The sequence below is a fragment of the Lepidothrix coronata genome, unplaced genomic scaffold (genome assembly GCF_001604755.1).
Source record: "Lepidothrix coronata isolate B3197 unplaced genomic scaffold, Lepidothrix_coronata-1.0 Scaffold158, whole genome shotgun sequence".
NCBI lineage: Eukaryota > Metazoa > Chordata > Aves > Passeriformes > Pipridae > Lepidothrix > Lepidothrix coronata.
In genome coordinates, this window is record NW_016690338.1 from 1,692,964 (window position 1) to 1,714,407 (window position 21,444).

Sequence of the window (21,444 nt, forward strand, 5' to 3'; positions counted from 1 at the left end):
TTCCTTATTTCACATTATCTGCCACAAAGTTTAACTTCTCATCCTGCTATACTATCTAGCAGCATCTTTAATTATGATGTCAGTAGTGAAATGGATGAAACTAAAGACCAGGCTTCTGCTCATCTCTGCCTTGTTCACTCCAGTGCTTTAAGTCATAAAGGTGTGACTTTTGGTAATGGTCTCTTTAGTGCTGTGCTGAAGAAGTATGGAGATGCAAAGAATGTGGTTATATGCTGCCACATTTGATCTGAAGAGAACTGCAGTAAAGTTGTAACACTGGTTGAAATTGCAGAATTTTTACTATGGATTATCAATTGGAAAATTGCAGTGGGCAAATTACAGAAGCAATCTCTTCTTTTTAGTAGGAATAGCTGAAGAAATACATGCAATATTAATGCTTCTTCATTAATGTGCACAAATGAAATATAAATTGCTGCTATTGCCTTTGCTGGTAATCAACTGCCTTTACTTAATACTTTAAAAGCAAACAAACAAAAATCCTTTAGTGGACTGAATTTTGAACAGTCAGATTCAATCCACTTATGAATGGGAAAAACAACTGTAAAAAAAGAATAGCTGCAGGACTGGAGATGAAAAAAAACCTGTTACAAGTTAACATGTTCTCCAACAAATTTACTTAAGAAGCACTGGAGGAACACTGATAGTGGAAGGGAATGATTAGTTACCCTTCATTACTTAGACCAGACTTCTGCTGGAAGTCACTCAGGATTTGAGTTATGCTTGTTCACACCAACTACAAGTCTAATTCAGTGTATTTCAGAGGCAAATGCTCAACACTCTCATTTTCATTTTTTCCCTCTCTCTGTCTTCCTGGAAACCTTCTTCTTTCCTATTGACCATAAACCTGCTAGAAGGAAAAAGCACCACAGGCTTTTGTATAACTGACACTTAACAACACCTAGAAGGTCCAGGACTCCAGCTGTAAAGGCATCTGTGAAGTACAGTACAGTTTTGAATTCCACATCCAGAATTCCATGTCTATCAAGAAAGATGGAGAGGGACTTTCTACAAGAGCATGTAGTGACAGGACAAGGAGAAATGGATTCAAACTGACAGGGAGTAGTTTTAGGTTAGACATTTGGAAAAAAATCCTTTCTGTGAGGGTGATGAGGCCCTGGCACAGGTTTCCCAGAGAAGCTGTGGCTGCCCCATCCCTGGAAGTGTCCAAGGCCAGGCTGGATGGGGCTCTGAGCAACCTGGGCTAGTGGAAGGTGTCCCTGCCCATGGCAGGGGGTTAGAATGAGATGATCTTTAAGGTCCCTTCCAACCCAAAGCATTCTATGATTTTGTGAAATGCCCTTCTATGCAGAACATATCCAGGTATATGGAGAGAACCTTAGTCTCTGCAAACAATTCATGCTGTAAGAGTGGTATTAGAACTGGTTGCTGACTGCAAATTAAGCATTTGGATGTGCAGATTTGGTTGTGTGTACAGCTGAGCATGTCTTTTATGTCCGAGTCTGGCACATGTGTTCAGCTGCATCTGGCAGTGCTCCTGCTGTCTGTAACTTGTACCACTTGGTGCCAAGCCCTGCATGATTTACTGGGAGCATATTTTAACCTGCATCACCACTATTCCAGTTGTGTGTTCCACTGCTGGCAGTGTTGGGGTCAGTTCTGTACTACATAAGCCTCCCCCAGCAGCTCTTGTGGCATGTTTTTAGGATGTTCTGCTTTGGCTGAAAGGTTCACTGTTGTTGCAAGGTCTTTCAAGTTCTGCGTCCTTCTTTTAAAAATTTGTTGATGTGCATATTTCCTCCCTCCTGTTATCCTGTCTCCCTCTTTGTACCCCTCCTTCCCTCCCTCTCTCCTGCCCCTGCCCCATTCCCTTCTCTTTTTTTGCAGACATGCATAGCCACCCATGAGTCTAATGGGATTGATATTATAATTGCACTCATCTTGAATGACATAAACCCTCTTGGCAAATACTGCATGGACTTGGTACTTCAGCTGAAGGTACAGTATATGTAAATTTGTTTATTTGAATTTGAGAATAGAAGACATACCTATGTGAGAGCTGTAGGCAACCTGACATTTACTTAATCTTACCGTACCATAGTATACTCAGCAGCCTTTGGAAAAAAAAATACATTGCAAATTAATTCAGCTCAGCTTCTGAGTCCTTATCAGACCCTCTACCACAGGCCTTTTGACCCACTGCTGTGTTTGGGAGTATGCCCTGAGCTCTTTAAAAAAAAAAAAAATCCTATCAAACAGGCATGACATGAAAATTCTATACTGTGGAAGTAAAATCTTGCTGGATTGGTATACGCAGCACTGAAGAGGCATGTAACAATTTTGGCATTCTCTCTGTATACTGAACTCTTAAAATTACTTGAGAAGGAGACGCTGTGAAAAAAGAATAATACTTCAGATGACCTTTAGTGTCAAATACAAGGTTCAAGTAAACTGTATTTTATTTCCCTTCTCAGTGTCCTCTGAGGGGAGACACAAAGCGTAGAGTGTGAGGGAAAAGACTAGAGCAGGAGGCTTGTAATGTGATTTTGTTCTGTATTCTGTGGAGAGTTGGATAGGCTCATAGATAAGTTTCTCCTGCCGTGCAGAGGGGAGCCCTGCAGCTGTACTGTCTGCCAAGTAGGGGAGAATTTGTCCAGGAGGAGCCCTGGGTTTTGCCTTTTCTTGCCTTCCAAATTAAGTCTTTCCATTGCAGATGGTCTGTTTCCTCCCCAAACTAGCAAATACTTTGCGGTAGCTGCATTGCATCATATTGGCAACATTATGGATGTCTAATAAAATAATCAATATAGCTATATATCCTGTACAATAAAACACTGAATCAACAGTGCTTTACATATGATTTTAATAACTGTAATTACATTTCTGAATGACAATGTAATTCAGGCCCCCCTCAAACAAACCATTTAAGCAGACATTTAACTTTGAACATGCAGACAGTTCTTTTGAAGTCCAAATTTCAGGCTCTGTAAAGATCTAGCTGCATTCACTCCAGTGCCATTTTGATTTGCCATCATCATGAAGCTACCAAGTGCTTGTAGAACATCTTTTCTGTGCAGGAACCAAAAATGGAGTTCAGGGACATCACTGCAAGGATGGCTCTTTCATAGGAGACTTGTCTGTGCCTTACTCCAGTTACTTAAATAGCAAAAATTGTGCTGAATGACACCAGAGGTTCAAACTGTGAAAATGATTCTGATTTTACAGAATCACAGAGTCATTTGGCTTAGAAGGGACATCTTGAGGTCATCTTGTCCAACCTCCCTGCTCAAGCAGGGTCAGCCTAGAGCAGGTTTTCCAGGCCTGTGTCCAGTTGAATATCTCCCCAGCTGGAGACTCCACAACCCATGTGGGCAGCCTATTCTAGCGTGTGATCACTCTCACTGTATTTTCTTGTGTTTAGACAGAATTTCACGGGGGTTTTATTTTATCTCTTGCTCTCTCACTGGGCACCACTGAGATGGGTCTGATTCCCTCTTCTACATTCCCTCCCATTAGGTATTTATGCATTGATAAGATCCCTCTAAGCCTTTCTACTCGAGGCTGAACAGCTACACTCTCACTAGCTCCTTATGTGAAAAAATGCTCCATTCCCTTAATCGTCTTTAAGGCTTTTTGCTGGACTTGTTCCATTAAATCCATATCATCCTTATTCCTGTGGAGTTCAGAACTGGACACATTGCTGGGCCAGATGTGATTTTCTCAAGAAATTAGATCCAAATCAAGAAGTTGCTGGTTTTGATTTTGAGTGGCAACACACTGAAATAATAAAGCACTGAATTTACCAAGTAATGTTTAACACTGACTCTCTGTCAGTGTTCATAGGCAACTTTGAAGTTGCAAATGCATAAATTTTGCAGTGAAAATACAGAATTTGAAGTACATAGGCCCATATATTTACACATACAAACAAGCTCAGACACTGTTTCCAGGGAACGTTGTATGTTGAACTTATACACCCCCAACCAGAGCAAAGGCAATGCAGAATTAAATTTTCCCATCCCATCTTAGTTTAGCCTGTTTTGCACATAGTTTTTGATGTGGTATTTAATTGCATCTTCATGGGATTATATTTTCCAGTGGACACATTGAGTGAGCAGGGTAGACAGTATTCACTGATGCACAGATGGCCAATGTTCCATTTTGCCTCTTTTTATTTTGAGTATGACACCCTGGCCTTCCTTATTTCAGTATGACCTCAATATCTGCCACTCTGTATAGTGACAAGATGAAGAGACATTGTCAGTCTAAGGGTAAACAGAGTCTAATACAAGTGTCTTCTTGTTTTTTCTCATAGCAACTTATTCTGGGGTATCTAGTTGCTTCACTCATTAATTTATTTTTTCCAACATTTTTATGAGGAGATGAGATGGCAACCCAGGTGAAGAGAAATGAAGGCCAGAAGTGCTTTGGGCTGCACTGTTTATAGCACCCCTGGAAAGTGATTTTTCACAGTACCAATGTGTTATGAAGAACATTGTACTGTACTTTCCAAGCAATGGACCTCTTTTCCTCATTGATATCTGGGATTGGAAATCAGATCCTGGGGTCTCAAAGCATGCAGAAAAGGAGGAATAAGTAGTCAAATGACCATCTCAACGTCAAGTGATCTGAGAGAAAAATCCTGCAGGATGTGCCTGCCTGCTGTAATTCTAGGCCATGTCATTGTCACTTTTGCTGAGTCAGTAGCAAGAAGCTGGATGTTGATAACACAAAGCCCTACCCATCCTCTGCCTTTCTTCATTTCATGGAAGCTGCAGAAGGCTTCTCTTTGCCCCCAGCGTTGTCTGCACCGGGGAATAGCTTCCAAGTCCTCCTCACCCATAAGGGAGCAGACTGTTTCCTTTCCTTCCTTCTCGAGCTGTCTGGTACCTGTCATGTTCCCTTCCCTCCTCCTCAGTTTGAGATCCCACCAGTGCTACCACAAGTGACTTGGTCACCAAGACTGCAGCAGAAAAGAAACCATCCTGCTGTTCAGAGCAGCTTCCTGTTAGGAGTCTTAATCAAAATTCTGTCCTTTCCCTCCACGTGGGCTTTGTGATTCTGTGCCCACTAAGAAGAAACTCTGTGGGCTTTTATGTATGAAACCAGTGGGTTTCTGCAGTACAGTACTCAAATTGTAATTTACAAAGTGCTTATGAGTTGGACAAATTTGGCTGGGTTTCCCTGGGGATTACAACCTGTGTGATTGGTATGTTAGTGCTCCATGTTTTCATCTCTGCTGTCAAAATTTGGACATGCAAAGGCTGCTTAAAACACAATTGCTTGAACATGTGGAGAACATCATCTTCCTTTTTGCCTCAGTCCCAAAAGCAGCTGAACCCTTTCCCTCTGAAACTGCCTGTGCTAATTGTCCCTTGCTGAGAGAAATTTCGGTTTTAATTGCTGATTTATGGCAATAAACAGCTGAGAATGAGGTTCTGTGGTGGGTTGGGAGTTTTCCTGGCCCCTACCTGTTACCTTGGGATTGCTGCCTGCTTCCAAGTGTTCCAACAGCTCAGTCTCTAATGGGGGATGACGATGGGATGCTGTGGCAGGTCAACCAAGGCAATCCTGCTCTGCCAGAAAGCAGTCAAACCTCCAAAACCACTCTTCCTCTCCTCTTCAAAACTGATTTAACTGGAAGACAGACAGGTCTCTGAAGTCTGAGGTACCACCAGACTACTGCTGCTAAAGCCCCTGCTGTTCAATCCTTAGGAGAGGTCTCAGTGAAAAGCAACCAGTTGACAAAGAGAAGGTTGTCTTTTTATGCTCCCCCAGGAATATTTGGTAGTGAAACAAAATTCCAGGAATGTATGAAGACAGTTTATTTTACAGCCCTTCAAATAATAACCAGTTGGACTTCTTAAAAAACCAAAGGGGAAGGAAACCTGCCTGATTGATGAAACCTTTAGTGTGATACATTTTGTAATTACCTCTGTTGATTCTTGTTTTAATAGAAAGCCAGGGCAAAAATTGCTAGGTGGGCAGTAAGGGGAAGAAATGGAATTTCATTTCTTGTGCACAGTCTACAGCAAGGCTCTATATTTAAGTCAAATATTTTTTGGTGTTTAAAATGCTTCTTCCAATATAGAGTGCAGGGTTAGTTAGTCTTACTAAATATCAGTCTTACAGATATTAAAATGGGAAAAAAAATGCTATTAAATATGTCAGTAAAATAAAAGATGCAAGTGGTTGAAAATCTTATCCACTAAAAAAAGTGGTTCTTGTAATCTCAAATAAAACAAATGCGAGGGTCATTAATCCATGAAAGAGATTTAAAATTTGCATTAACTTGGTTTTGTATCTCCAGAACAATGCCTCCAAGCTTTTGTTGGCTATTATGGAAAGCAGGCAAGACAGTGAGAACGCGGAAAGAATCCTTTTCAACATGAGACCAAGAGAACTGGTGAGAAAACCTGTGAATATTCATAAATCTTTTGGCTGAAAAAAAAAATAAAATCTGTCATTAGAACATTTTTTAAATGATCTGCATCTAAGCTGAAAAGTGTTGGCAGGGTATGGTGGCACAGTGTATCAGGATGGTACTAATTCACAAAAAGTACTTTAAAAGGATCAAGCATGCATGATTTCAGTCTTTACGACGTTCCAAGCACTTTTTCTGTAATTGTTTCCTAACTAAGTTATCATACTCTGATAGAGTGCCTCCAAGTACAGTTTGTCAGGCAGGGACTGGCTTGTACAGTTTATGAAACAGTGTGTGTAGAGGTAGAATATATATAATATATTTACGTTAAATATGTCTCATGGACAGAGAGAGTTACAAACATTTGGACAAATATACAAATATATACAAATGTACAAATACACTTGTGGCTGTAGTTTGAAACAACCCTGATGTTTGTGCAGGTCTCCAGGAACTTTAAATGGGTTGGAAATCTGGAGAAATTGTTCCCAATCCAACTGGCTCTGTAACAGCAGCAACTGAGAGATCTGTGTTTAAACACAGAGTTCTTTTTTCCTTTCTTCATTGATTTCATCTCCCTCTGCTTGGGTTTGTGTTTCAGGTGGACGTGATGAAGAATGCCTATAACCAAGGCCTCGACTGTGACCACGAGGAGGAGAACGGAGATGATGGCATCTCCCCAAAAGATGTTGGCCATAATATCTATATTTTGGCCCATCAGGTATGTTTTATTGGTTGTGTGACTGGTTCTAGAAAAGTGCTATGTGGTTAAACTCCATCTTGTCATGGGTGGAGTGATGCATTTCACTTGTAAGAAAGAAGTAACAATGGGCTTGTTGACATAAACCAGCAATTTAACAAAGTTAAACCTCCAGGAGTAACCTGGAGAGGTGTCCCTGCTCAAGGGAACATCCTGTGTGTCTTGGTAGGCTCTATTTGTTTGAAATAACAGTGTAGAGAAAAGCAGTTACTGTCCATTTAGCTTTGTCTTCTTTTAACATTAACAGCTCATTTATATCAATCAGATCATAAATCATGTTATCATTACTGGTGTATTTTAAACAGTAGCTTCAGTTTTGATACCAAGTGAACTTGAATTAAGAAGATCCCTATTATTTTAGATTTAGTTTGGCAATAAGAATAATTGGGTCTTTTCACTGCTTCCTCCTTTAGAATTCCCTTCCTTCCACTACAGAATTATGCCGTAGTGCCCTCAAGCTTTTTCTGATCACTTTTGCTTCTCTGCTGGTAAAGGTAGAATGTACACTGAGGGTTCTTATTTAATGGGCTATTTATTCTTCAGAGCAGTTGGTGTCAAAAATAGTTTATCTTTCAATTATGTTAAGAGTATTGAAAAGATTTTTTTTAATTAAAAAACTAAAAACCACATATTTCTTGATTATATCGTAAGTGACAGCATTTGGTATTTCATGTAAGGGCCAAATTTTTAAGAAGTGGTTTTACTAAGTACGAAGAAATCAACAGATGGGGATATAGGGAGTGTTCTATATTAATTGTGTTTATTATGTGTTGTTAAGAATTGAATACTCAATGGAAAAAAAAAAGAAAAGAAAGCAATCTATAGCTACAGTACTATTATGCAATGATTCTTTCAAGCAGGGAATGCAAAAACAGTTACTGAGTTATGCTGATGTGCTTGTAGCACATTTGAATAAGTAAGTATTGTTACTATGTTGATGTTTTTATGGTTGACCACGTTTTACTCTTGTGCTGTGTACATGAGATACCCATGGAAGATGACAGTATTTTAAGAAAGCATCTGTAGCTCCTTACCTTGCATGGCTATTTACTGCTTGTCTGAATGCTTATAATGAAAATCTAAAAACCTGCCAAGTAGAAATGTTGGTATTTTCTGCCTACAGTTTGTGTTAAATGACTTAACAGGGTCTGTGACATGGAAAATATGGTTTGGAGGAGTAGAATATAGGCCTAAAACTATATCTGAAATTACTGCTGGGGTCATTTTATGAAAGAGGTCACTACCAAGGTGAGTTGTAGATTATTCTCTGTCCCTAGATCTGTGTTCAAGGAGCTGGGGGGGTCCATGATGCCACTCCCCAGCTATTCCTGATCCATAGTCGGCACTTTGGTTGCATAAGAGTGGATATTTTTACAGCACTTTGCTGAGCTCCTTCCTGTTCTGTAAAATTAAATGTCATGACTGGCTCTGTATGCTGTAAAAATATTCATCTTTTTACCAAAAAAAAAAAAAAGAAGAAAAAAAGACTGTTTTCTTTTTCTTGCATTTCTGTAACTCAGTACGTGTGTTTACAATAGCTTTGCACCCTTGTCAAGCCCCATATCAAAACAAAGCAACGGAAGGGCAGGCAATTTGAGGCCTTTCTGTGTCCTCTGCTAATGAAAAGTTAGAATTCTTGGCACAGGCCTGCTGATCTTTGACCCCAAACTCTTTCCATGTGTGCCCTTTCACTCGCCCTGGGATGGGCAGGATACGAGCGTGGTCCCTCCTCAGTAAGGCCATTGTTGCTGGGTTCCTTTGCTGCTTCTCTCTCCAAACACCCTCTGCTTTGCTGTGTCAGTGGCTTTTTGGTGCCTGGGTGCTTAGCTGACCTGATTTACATACTATTTCTTTGCTCTCACAGTTCATTGGACTTATCTTTTTTTCTACAACAGTGTGGCTCTTCAGTCACTTTCCTGATGCTTCCTTGTGACCACTTGCTCTAGTTACAGCTTTTTGGTCCCTCTGCAACAGCAGAATCAAGACCAAGAGTTCCTCTTTTTGCTGTTCCAGCCCTCAAACACAGACAGTTTATTTTGGGGAGCTCAGACTTTCAGTTTTTGTCGTTGTGCTCTTCGGGGCGATGGTGGGTTCTGCATTTTTGCCACCACTACATCCTTCCTTGCCCTTCCTGTGGTTGATTTTACCAGAAGCAAAAGGCATTCTGGTAAATGTTTGACCCACAGTGCATAGAAAGTTGTGCATAGAATGTCATGAGCAAGGCTGAGATTTCTGCTAGTAAATCTTCTTTACAGCCTCCAACCCCTACACAGGCACACGTATGGAAGTGCATGTGCGCACTGGTACATGGTGTACACGCACAGAGGTGGCACAGCAGTCATGTCGTGCCAGTAGTCACACGTCTTCCACATGTTTCTTTGTCCTGTCTTTCCTTTCCTTTATTTCTTCATCTTCCTCCAGCCTGCCACGTGCTGTAGCTGTGCTGCTTCCCCTGCACTGACCCCAGTCTGTCTGGACAGTGCTGCTCCTCCTCACTTTTCCTGTTCTAGCTATTATATGGGCAGAGAGGAGAAGGGAGTGCCCCTGAGAGAAAGCAGAAGTGAGTTGTCCACGAGGAACTACCCTCAGCTGCACCCCTGCTCTGCTGCCTGGCTTTGGGGCAGGGGCTCTGTCGAGACGGAGCTCTTCTAGGAGCGACACAAACTGGTGCTTGAGGTCACACCCTGGAGAAATAAATAAGCCTATTATTGCTAGATAGAAAGGGTTCACCATTTTCTTGAAAATTCATGGAGGAGATTATGTTTTCTTTGTCTAATTCAAATGTCATGCTCAGAGCCAAGCCTTGAACCTGACATTGCTCATTTCTTACAGTGGTCTCAGGTGAATGTCAGTGGTGTTGTGGAGAGTTCCATCACCTCTTACACCTCTTCTCTTCAAGCCTCAGTCAATTAGGATGGTATTTTCACTGCTGTCCTTTCAAGAGATCGTGTTAAAGCAGGTCACACTTTGTTCTGCAAAGCCAGTAAGGATGTCCGTAAAGAGACTTCATCTTGATGTGATGTCTACGTAGAGATTTACAAAAGCTTTTGACATAGCGGCACAAAAAAAGTTTCATACTTAATTCTTATATGCAGAAGCATTGCTGTAGGAGAATCAAGCTTTTAAGTGGCAGAAAAAAAGAAATTATAACAGGCTAAAGAAATCCTCTGGCATTTCAGATGACTCCTTGAGCTTGCTGCCTCTTATTTACAACAAAGTATTTCAGAAGTTTATAAACTCAAAAATACTTCATTGGAGTTAGCAGTCTTTCTGTGAGGTTCGTGATCCCTTTGCATTTGCTGTGAAGTTAAGATAAGGCACTGGCTACAACCCCAGGCTCCTGTAGTTTGTATGCATGTATGTGCTTCTGTCAACAGAAAATACTTTAGAGTGTTTCTCTGTGTTTTTCAACTAGGTGCAAACTGTCTAAACCAGGCATGAAGCCCAAGCTAATCCACTGTACCTTTCAGCAGGGCTTTATTCATGAGGGTCACAGGAATGTGAAATAACTTTACAGAGCTCCTAGTCAGCTTGCAACATGGCAAGGGTGCACTTTCATCTGCCTGCAGAGCTGTGTAGGCATGTCCTTGATCTAGAAGGATGTGAATGGGAAGGGAGTAAGGGAGCCGACTGTAATACTGTACAAAAATTTTAAATTCTCAACGCCCTATAAATTCCTCCCTCTGGTTCCCAAAGCTGTTGCAGGACTATGCAACAGGGGTACCGATGCTTTCATGGTACGTGTTCTGTGGTCTCAGACCAGCAAAGTGTTTTCTCAACTGCTTGGTTTTAAGTGTATGTTTAAATGCTTTGCTGGAGAGGGGAGCACAGGTCTTGGAATGCCATGATTTTCTTGTCACCTACAGGTAAATAGAAGGTTGCTTGTTTTTTTTAAGATTAAGCTAAAATATTATTTATATCCCTATGGAGTACCAAAACTACTTATAAATATAAAATTTCCTGGTGCTACCAAGACTTAATGAAAAATCATTTCCTCCACCCTGTAAGGTTAGAAGAATTAACACTGCCTGCTGTCAGTGCAGGCATACGGCATAAATGAACACAAGTTTGAACCAGGCTATCCTCTGATAGACTAACACAGCTGGAAGCGTCCTTCCATTTCTAAGTTCTTAAAATAAACCAAGGAAAAGGAGGTAGATTTGCTGGGAACTGTAAGATTCTTGCTGCAGGTACTACTGAGCAGACTGTAGCAACTGGACATCGCAAGTCATACACCTTCCTCTCTGGTGCTAATTTTAAATGGACTGGGCAAAATAAGTCATTCAGCCTTATGTATCTGTTAATATATTAACAACTGAATCAAGATTTCTTTATCAAACTTGGCAAGCTTTATCAAACTAGTGTTTATTGCTGTATTTACTTAATGCAGTATATTCCTTAGTGTAGACACATGAAGAATATTTGCTGACTGGGCAATTAAAATGGTATGGATTTACACTTTGAGAGTAGGGATACACTACCAGCTATTTTTTAAAAATTACTATTTTTGACATTTGAAATAGGACTGGTTTGATAATGAGACTTGGATATGATATATTCATTAAGGAGAAACTAGAGTCAGTTTTAAACAATTTAGCTATCCAAATATGAAATATTCTAAGGAGCACAAAGGCATTTGTTTATGTGGGTCTGTGTTTAGTGTGTCTTTCTATAGCTTTCATCAGATTTGAGTACATCAAGGTCAGGGACCACCCTTTATTTTCCACATCAATGCTGTGCCTGGAACTGCATGCCTCTGAGACTCTTACATGCTCCAGCAGAATAAAGAAGTGGCAACAATAATAGTGGTTTCATAATTTTTTAAAGAATTAATCTTCCTTTTTGTAGGATTTTGGAGCAGTTAAAAGCTTTCCTTGATTTTGTTTCCCCCATCTTAAAGTAGGTGATATTACCTGGTGTTAGAGGTGAAGACACCAAGCCAGAAGCAGGTACAGACAGCAAGTCCTGAGCTGTCATGGGAAGCAATATATGGCCTGTTTGATCCCCAGTGCTTTGCTTTAACTGCTCCATTGGCTTTCCTCCTATGCTCACTCGATCCCAGATACTTAACTAATGAGGAAAATTGGCATTTATTGGGTGGTACAGCTGAGAAGAGCATAATCACTGAGTACATTAGTGCTCCAAAAGTCTTTTAAAGAGACATGCTAATGTGTATTTCTCAAATAAACTTCCCTGTGCTGCTGCTATTGTGGATTCCTAAGGCAAGAAGAGCTTTCATAAGATACTGGATACAAATGTGTGTGAGAGGAGGTTCTTTTAGGTTTAAGGTTTTTTTTGTGGGTTGCTATTTTTAGTGTTGTAGTTTAGAGCAGCTCCTGGATTTCCTTCCCTTCTGTGTTTTAGCCTGTAGACAGATGAACTTAGACCTTGGTCCTCCTTCTCCCTTGAGTTTGTGTGTGCAGGTATAAAATAGAATAAAATTATTAAAACATATACTGTTAGGTAAATGTGAATTCTTGTACTCATCCATTTGTCTTGACTTGCATATAACACAGGTCAGGTCAAGGGATTCCTTGCATAAAATAATGGGTACCAATTTTCCATGGTTTACTGTGTGAGGAAACAAGAAGTAACATTGTAAATGTGGGCCTCCAAATGTGGAATAGAACCGCTATGTGTGACTTTTCCTTTAGGATGAGAATCCAAAGCTTTCTGAACTGGGTGGGCTGTCCCAGGCTGACAAAACAGTATTCTGCTTGAAGTGTGATTGTGGTCAAGCGTAAATTTGGGGTGAAATTTGACCCTTTAAAAAGAAATGTGGATAAAAAAGGCAAAAATTAATGACTCAGTAACATGCATTGACAAGCACCTTCTCTGAGACATAGAAAGGAAGCACTTGAAAGGTGATTTAGGACAGGGAACTGGTGGAACCAGTTACAACCCCCAGTAGTCTGCAGTGGGCACAAACTGACTGAAACAGTAATATCGTGCTTATCCCATGGAAATAAAATTAACAGATGCCAAGTGGAAAAATCTTGCAAGAACACCTTCACCCTTGATACTGGTGTTGCCATTACTGGCCTGTAATATTTACCTAAAAAAGATCTTCCTGTCCTTGTGGGAGCCAGGAGTTCCCAGAGGATTTTGCTCCAAAAGGTAGGGTTATCCTCATCCAGTTGGGAAGCAGCTTTCAGCTCCAGCAAGGATCTTCCAAAAGAGCTGAGATCTGGGGACTACACTAGTTCAGTGAATTTTTTAAGCTTGCTGGCTTCTTTCTGCTCATCCTCTGCCTCAGTTAGATGTGTGGCCTGTGAGTCCCATAATTTATAAAACATTATGATGTGCCTGGGTTCTGCAGACAAAGATTTTGAGTTGATTCTGGTTTGTCAGTGAAATGTGTTGGTTCATTTGAATTGAATGGTACACTCTAAAAGAAAAAAAAAATGTTGTGTTTAGTGTATGAGAATATTATTTTGGAAAAAAAGACCTAAATACAAAAAAGTCTGAACTTGTCTGGTGTAAATAGATTTACTGTTCCAGAATCATTGGTTATATTCAGTAAAAGTATAGATCGGTCACATTCTGTGCAGCAATGACCATTGTCAAATTCTGCAGCTGATGTGAACAAGAAGCAATTGGCAGGTATTATTGGAGACTGTCTTCCCAAGCACCAGATGGCAAATGGAGAAGAATACTGTACACACTTAAACAGGACTACCTTTTGAGCCCAGAAGAGGATTGAATCTATCTGGTAGGATAAACCTGTCCTTCAGGATGAATAGCTGTGAGTTGGTGCAATAAGGATGCTCTCTTTCTACAGGATGGGTAGAATTTCTCAAGCTAAAGGATGTCATTTTTTGCAAGGCTATGCTGAAGTTTGCAGGTTTTTGGAGTGGTTTTTTTTTTTGGTTCTCTCTCCTTAACAGAGAAGCTCTTGCTGATAGTGATGCCAAAACAAAGGGCTAATGGGAAGCAGTCCCAGGAACTGTGACTGTCAGGGGACTTGTATCCTTGGCTGCCAGACCTGGAACTTCTCATGGAACTTTTATGCTCCACATGTTGTTTTGTAGTTATCATCCTGATGAGACAGGCTATGGCATCAAAATGACACCAGCTAATTAAATGTCAGCAGAATCAGAAACAGTTGCAAGGCTTTTACACTGAGATTGCCAAGATTGAAACAGAAGCCAATGAGGCACATCACCCTCCTTGAGGCTCATTAGGATGGTATATAACTCCACGTTCAGCCAGCTGCAGTATAGCGAGGCAGTATGGAGGCTGCCACGAGGGCCTGACACTAATGAGCACCTGAAAGATTAAACAAAGTCTGTGGCTAATGTTAGGTCTCAGGTTAAAACCTTGGCAACTTGTGCTTCATTGTTATCTCAGGTTATAACCTTGGCAACTTGTCCTTCGATGTTTTCTTCCCCCCTCCCTCCCCATTTCTCCTTGGAAGCATTCACCTCAGAATTCTGTTCTGACTTTGACAGGGACTTACATGGGGACCTCTGTTTTCCATCTGGTGTCCTGTTGAGTTAGGCTGCTAAGAGCTCCTAGGATTCAAGCTACAGCTTTTTACTGTAGGTTGGACCACAGAAGTTTTAGCTTATGTTGAATTTTCTGGTTCTGCTTCTCTAGAATAAGATAAAGTGTCTATTATACATATGTGTGTGATTTATTATATGTGATATTAATGAGCGATATATCCTGTTTGACTGTGGCAACTGTGCATTTCACTAGGGCACAGGTGGCCTTAATATTTCTGCTTTGTGGCTTTCTTCTTCTATCTGTAACTTCTGTAATCCTTGTGTTTTGTGGTTTACAAGATTTTTTTGTCATTGGGAAATATGTTGTATTGGTGTCAGGGCTCAAACGTTACACCAGAAGAAATATCCTTTCTTTGTCAAATGTCTGCATTGTGAAATCCTCACATTAGTCTGTGGTTTTACTCTGAAAATTGGCTGTGGGACAATGAAATACTGTTTAAGACATTCTCTGCTCTCAGGCTCTGTTTGCAGCCCTGTACTAGCAGTACCCACACTACCTTTTTATTGCTGTGTGAAGCATCACGGGCTGGGCTGAATGACTTTAGTCCTCCTTTGGTTCTGTATCACAGGTGGGGCAGGTACTCAGCTTCCCACTTGAAGAATGGGCCTTCATTTAGCCATATCCCCAGCTGGTCTATGTGGGAATGCCTCCACTGGAAGTAGGCAATCAGTACTGATTCGTGCTGATTTATACTAGTAGAGAACTTGACCTGTTGCCCTCAAACTGTGCTCTTACCCTAGAGCTGCCCGCTTGTGTTTGGCATGCACAGTCTTCATTCAGAGTGATGATGTATGGGGGAAAAAAGGACATCTTGACTTAAAATTTTACTATTGAAATTGCTTGGAGAAGTGTTGTGTGGAATTAAAAATCATTTAACTTGCAAAGTGAGCAAACTCAACCCAGAAGCCATTGGGAGGCAATAAATGTGGAACCACACGGTGCCATCTTTCCAAAGTCACTCTTCAAAGCAGACTGCACTTTCAGTCATCCTCAACTGCTCTGTGTATATATTGCCTGTCAGAAATATATGTACTGTAGCTGCTTACTTTGTTCAGATTGCAAGAAACTCCCCTTATTTTGGAAGCTGAATAACACAAAGGGTTGAGTTTTTGCTCTGGAGACAGATCTTGGGCTTTTCCATTTGACATAGCCATCAAATGAAGTAAAATGCTCTTTTTCTTATATCTCAAGCACCACTAAACCACTTCACTTTAAGCTGGGAGGAACTTGCTTTGTTTGTTTTGAGGGAAAGTGAGGGTAACCTCGGAAATATCATGGAAGTGAAGTCTGGTCTCACTTAATAGTATCAGAGCAATTCTAATAGGCCTCAGATTGTGCATTGTGAAATCGTACACCTTAATTAAAATCGGGGGGGGGACACGACATCTCTAACAAAGACATACTTTTTTATGTTCAGTAGTCATTGAAGTAATTACAGGTTAACAAAAATAAAAAGCATTAAACAGAATGTCAAAATATGTCTGTTCCTCACAGTTGCTCCATTTTAACTCTCATCTCCTCTGATGTCATAATTTAATTAGGTATCTCAGTCATCATAGAGTTTTCCAGACAAGATCTGAATTTGTAATCTACAAATAGGCAGAGCTCAGCTGCCATCCCCTTTATTTCACTTGTTTAACACAGTGCAGAAAACTGAAAATGAAGTCCACCTTGCACTTTTTCTGAGGCAGCTTTATGAGATACTGAATAAAAGTGTCCAGCTGTGAAATTTAGTTTTAACGGCTGATTATGCTTTTCTACACCCATAGTGAGGTGACCAGTTACTTTTGATCACCTTCAGACCTGCACACGGATAAGCATCTAATCAACCTGGGGTTTAAGAAATGGTTTCTCTGCTTTTTTCTATGGGCAAAGATTTTCAGAGTTTGTTTTACAAATGATATAGCCTCAAATGAACTTGGTCTTTCCAGCCTTTTCCTTCTTTGAGTCTGCAGAACACCATTTAGCTGCTAGCTGGTTGTGTAAAGCAGCCTGAGTTGGGAATGTCTGATGGGGAGAGAGATGAAATTTTTACCATTTTGCTCTCCCACCAGGAACTGTTACTTTATAGGTGCCAGGTGAAAGTGCTCTCCTGAGGACAATAGCCATAACACAGAGTTGGAAACAGGAACTCATCGTTTTACTTTCTCTGCTCTCTGATCCTGTGCTCCTAATTATTTTTTTTTTAGAGATGCTTTGCTTTGCTAATTGGAGAGGGAGGCAGAGATTCAACAGCATGATTGAAAATGCTGGAAAATCTCACTGCTGCTATTGTTTGAAGGAAGACATCTCTCAGTTCCTGTCCATCTCCACACTTTTACACTGCCCTGTTTTGTACCCCACAAAGTATATACATCAGGCCCCAGCAGATAGTAGGAAATCCATGTCTTTTGTGAATTTGGCAGATTGAAGCTTCAGCAGTTTACTTGAGTCTCATATGTTTTTAACTCAAAATGAGCAAGTCATGTTTTTCTGCATGTTGAAAAGGTGGGATGCCAAGAGGAGTGGGTATGAACAGACTTTTTACTTTGCCATTGCTGTAACAACTAACCTGACCACATAACGTCCGTACTCAGGTGCTGAGCCTTGAGACCAAGTTGCAACTGAGGACTTGAGCCTGTGGAATGCTCTTCGTTGAAGATTGGCTTATCCCAGCCTCATCAAGGGCAGTGGATGTTCTGTGGCCTCTCCCAAGCCATACCTGCATGTAGCAGGTGGTTATATCAGATTGGGGTGGTGAAATGCATCCAGCTGAAGGGGTCACAGTGTGGAAAAGCAACCTTGGCACTATCCTGCAAAATGTATGAGATGAGGGTGAGAAAACATGAGGAGGGAGCCAACTTGTTTCTGTGTGGTTTAGGTAGACCCTGAACTTCTTCAAGATGAGTCCATTCTGGAAGTATCAATCCATGAGATACTTTCTACTCTACTCATGGTGCCAGTGGAAGGGAGGTTGGCTGCCAGTCAACCTCTTCTAGTGTTATGGCTTACAGAAGGAAATGTGTCCATACTCAAAGACTTAAAACAGTGGTTCCCTTCACCACACTGCCCCCAAAGTAAGAATCATAAGCAGTTCCTCCTTCTGTCTGTTTATACTAGCCTTGCTTTTCTTTAGAAGCCACATATTGGACAGAAGTAGATGGCTGTTTGGCAGAGAATCACGGTCTGAGGAGAAGGGAAACACAGAAAGTAAAGTGCTTGGTAGCTAAAGGATTTTAAGAGTTCCTGAAAATGTGCCTTTCACAGCTCACTTATCTCAGGTGTATGCATGTATTTTGTATTCATATAAAGTGTTGGTGGCTTTTAGAGGTGAACAGTTCCCTTGTTGTGTGGATTTGGGATTCATAGACACAAATCTCAGATTGTGTCTATACAATGCTGGTGAGCAATGTTTTATTTGCCTTTCACAGAAGTTGCATGTGTTTCGGATCTTCTGCCTTGTGCTGTGAAAAAGTCTAGTTGCAATAACTCTGCTCTCTTTTTCTCCCTTTTCCATTGAACCTTCTTGTTATGTTCCTATAATCACATCTGACACTTCTATCATCTCCTTATTTCCTTCCATCCTGTACCCTCCAAAACTTTGCTTACAGTAATCATGGGAGGCAGTCTACAAGTGCAGTTGTGTCATCCTGTTGGAATATTTCTGGATTGAATACTGCTGCCCACATTCTGTGTTCAGTATGATCAGTGTACACCAAAAGCCAAATGAGACCATTGAGCTGGTTTGATTCAAGAAGGCACAGCTGCCCATGACAGAGATATTTCTGGCCTGCAGAGATATTTCACATACATTCACCTCAAATTAATTTTGTTTGGTTGCAACATCTTTTTATCTGACCTGAACTTTCCCCACGCACACGCACTTTTTTTTTTTGTAAGTAAAAGAAATTGCAGAGAAGGCAAGTGTAAGTAAAACTTACTGAAATATTAGCAAGTCATTTTGTCTTCTGCTGGTTTTCATCAGGGAAAAAAGAACAGCAAACACACCACAAAAATAGCAACAGCATTACTATGGAGGGGGGACTGCGAACTTAATAGTGATGGAGTTCACTTAACTGTGGTGGTTTCTCTTATATGATAATATTGAGGTGTTTTATTTCTCCCTTCTCTGTGAGGTAGATCACTATTACCCACAACGTGTAGTGTGCACCACGTGGAGGCTGGGGAGGAGAGCTGGTGTCTCGGAGGTTATATGAGGCCATGAAAGACCCAGCAACAGAATCCAAAGCGTCTGGACCACCCAGGGGCCTGCTCAAGTACCACAAGCCATCAGGGAAAGATTAACTCTAAACCCTTTTGGTTGCTCTGTACGGTATAATCATCTAAATGAAATCAATGAATACTTGATTTGAGAGGCTCCCATTGCTCCATCCCTGCTGTTCCTAATGTTTGTTAACAGATTGCTTTGTGGCAGAGTGCAAAGGTGCTGCTTTATAAAACTGTAATGACTTCTGGAAAGGAAGTTGCCCTGTGTATTGCAGAAAGCACCATTCAGCTTTGATTGGAACGTGGGGAGTTGGGAAGTTGTTATTGCTCTTAGTAAAGCCAGTTGGAATAAAAGTTTCTGGTCAATTATGGTTAAGATGACATTTCCTTTTCCTTTCCTTTCTCTCTCTCCTTGTTTACCGGTGGGTTAGGAATGTTCTCATTTGCCCTGGGCAGGGAGCTGGCATGTGGTAAAGTCCTGGCACGCCGAGAAAGAGGATCTCATTTTCTCTGTCTGTCACCCATCCTGTTTGCTACTCCCTTAACTTTCTCTTTGCTGTTGTTTCTCAGTCCTTGGGATTTCTCTTGTCAGTCCCCAGGTGTCTTTTTTATCCTTTTCTGCTCACTAAGCAGAAAATGAAGTGTTCGGTGAAATGACTGGGTTATCCCCCTGTGAGGGGGTTTGGTGGTGCCAGATCTCACACTGCCTGGCTCCAGGAGCCAAAGGGACTGAGGAGAAAAAAGAGGAAGAGATTTCAGCTGGAAATGAGCCCCAGCTGCACGAGTCTGTTTGCACAGCAAGGTGAAACTAATCTGAGCAGATGCAATTATTCTGCTGCTGCTTCAAGTTACATTTTGTCTCATTTCTCCCTGGTGAAAGACCACTGGCCTTTGGGCTGGCAGCCCACCCTGCAGCATGTCTGGTTACTGACTGCGTAGGGGTGAAGATAATTCGCAGCAGATCTCTCAGATGTCGTGCACTGGACATCAGGTCTGTGCAAACACTCTTGCCTCACTTTCCCCGAGGTCTGTAGTTCATTAACTTCCAGGATTGTGGAGTGGCTTCTGTGCCCTGACAGGCTAGAGGGACTCACTGGCACACCAGAGGGTTGTCTAGTGAGCTGAGCTGGGGAATGGGGCAAGGACAGAGAGGGCACTGTGCAGTTCTGGAGCTTACAAACACCCCCAAATCCAGTTCTCACCCCAAAACACATCCCAGTTCCCTGCACGCTCCCTGCCTAAACCAGTGCCCTTCCCCTGTCAGGTGTGCCAGGTATCTCCCAATCAGTAACAGCCTTACAGCTGTGAGAAGAAACTTGAGGGAATTGTTAACAAGGATAATAATTGCCTAAATAAGTTTTTTTTTTTCTATATTAAGTGTTTGTAATACTTCTTAATACTGTAAGTGTATATTGCTTCAAGGCACAGGAACTATTTGTGTCTTTATTTCTGCTTCTCAGCCAGTTACCCAGTGCTTTTTGTAATATTCCATCAACTTTTTTTAGGAAATCCGTTTAACATGTTTGACACTTGGCCCGTGAAGCAACTCTTCCATGGAAACCCTGATTGCCTACAGGACACTAAGCCTCACTTGTTAAGATCCCTTCGTACCATTCTAGTCATAAAAAGTCACCTTTACACCCCAGGTTTGGCAGTTGATGCTGGAGAGTGAAATAGATCTTTCAGAATTTGGGGGACTTCAACCTACTGTTTCTAGCTTGTATTTCTTGTACTGCTGTCCACTTTACTGGTGTAAAGTGGAGAATAACCTTCTCTTTCCCCAGAAGTTTTTCCATATGCACACATATATACACATACATATTTTGGCAAACCAATCTACTATCCCAAGTCAATGAGTTAATGACAGGCTGATGAAATGAATGTTCAGAGCTTTAAATCACTTTTTTCTTTAAGAACATTTAATTAACTTTATTTTTTGTTCAAGGTAATCTTGACTTTAAAACAAAAGGCCTGCAGGAAACTCATGTATTGTTAATTGCCAAAGCTGAGTCTGCTGTGGTTTTCCACACTGCTGATCATATATGGCATCCCAGATGAGTAGCAGATCTGATTTTATAGTCATGTTGTGTCAGGAGTTTAGACTGAGTATTACTTGTAATTCTGTCATTTATCTCTCCTGTTTCTTTATTAATGTCTTTAGTGTTCTTGCTCTGTCCTCAATCTTTCACATTTTGTACTGATGCTTTATTACAGTGTTTTCCAAATTTTTAAAGTAAAAATCTTTCAAGATGAACAACAGTCCTTCATCAGGAGCTGACTGAAAGCCAAATGATCTTTATTCATAGAGCTATTGCCTTACACATCCCCTCTTTGGAAATCAGTGTTCCATTATATGATATTGCTTCCTTGTCCCTACATTCCTTGATGAGTGGTAAAGTACAGTGTTGACATCTAAAATATTGTCACTGGCATGGCTGATAGGTGAGAGAGTTGAATGACTGAGAGAGTTTTCTCCTCAAAGGTAATTTTTTTCTGGGAGTCTCTGCAAATTCAGGCTCTAGTGATGGTTATTTTTTTTTATAAGTTACACTTGCAGTGCTTTTTT

At 40.9% G+C, this 21,444-nt stretch overlaps 1 protein-coding gene across 1 annotated transcript in view; it reads left to right on the top strand.

The window, feature by feature from the left end:
- The window catches only part of ITPR2 (inositol 1,4,5-trisphosphate receptor type 2), a 243,979-nt gene that overhangs the window by 170,166 nt on the left and 52,369 nt on the right, over positions 1–21,444 (top strand). The window contains exons 43-45 of the mRNA XM_017829118.1: positions 1,867–1,977; positions 6,290–6,385; positions 7,005–7,124. Of these exons, the coding sequence (XP_017684607.1) occupies positions 1,867–1,977; positions 6,290–6,385; positions 7,005–7,124 (327 nt within the window). The remainder of the gene's footprint in view (positions 1–1,866; positions 1,978–6,289; positions 6,386–7,004; positions 7,125–21,444) is intronic.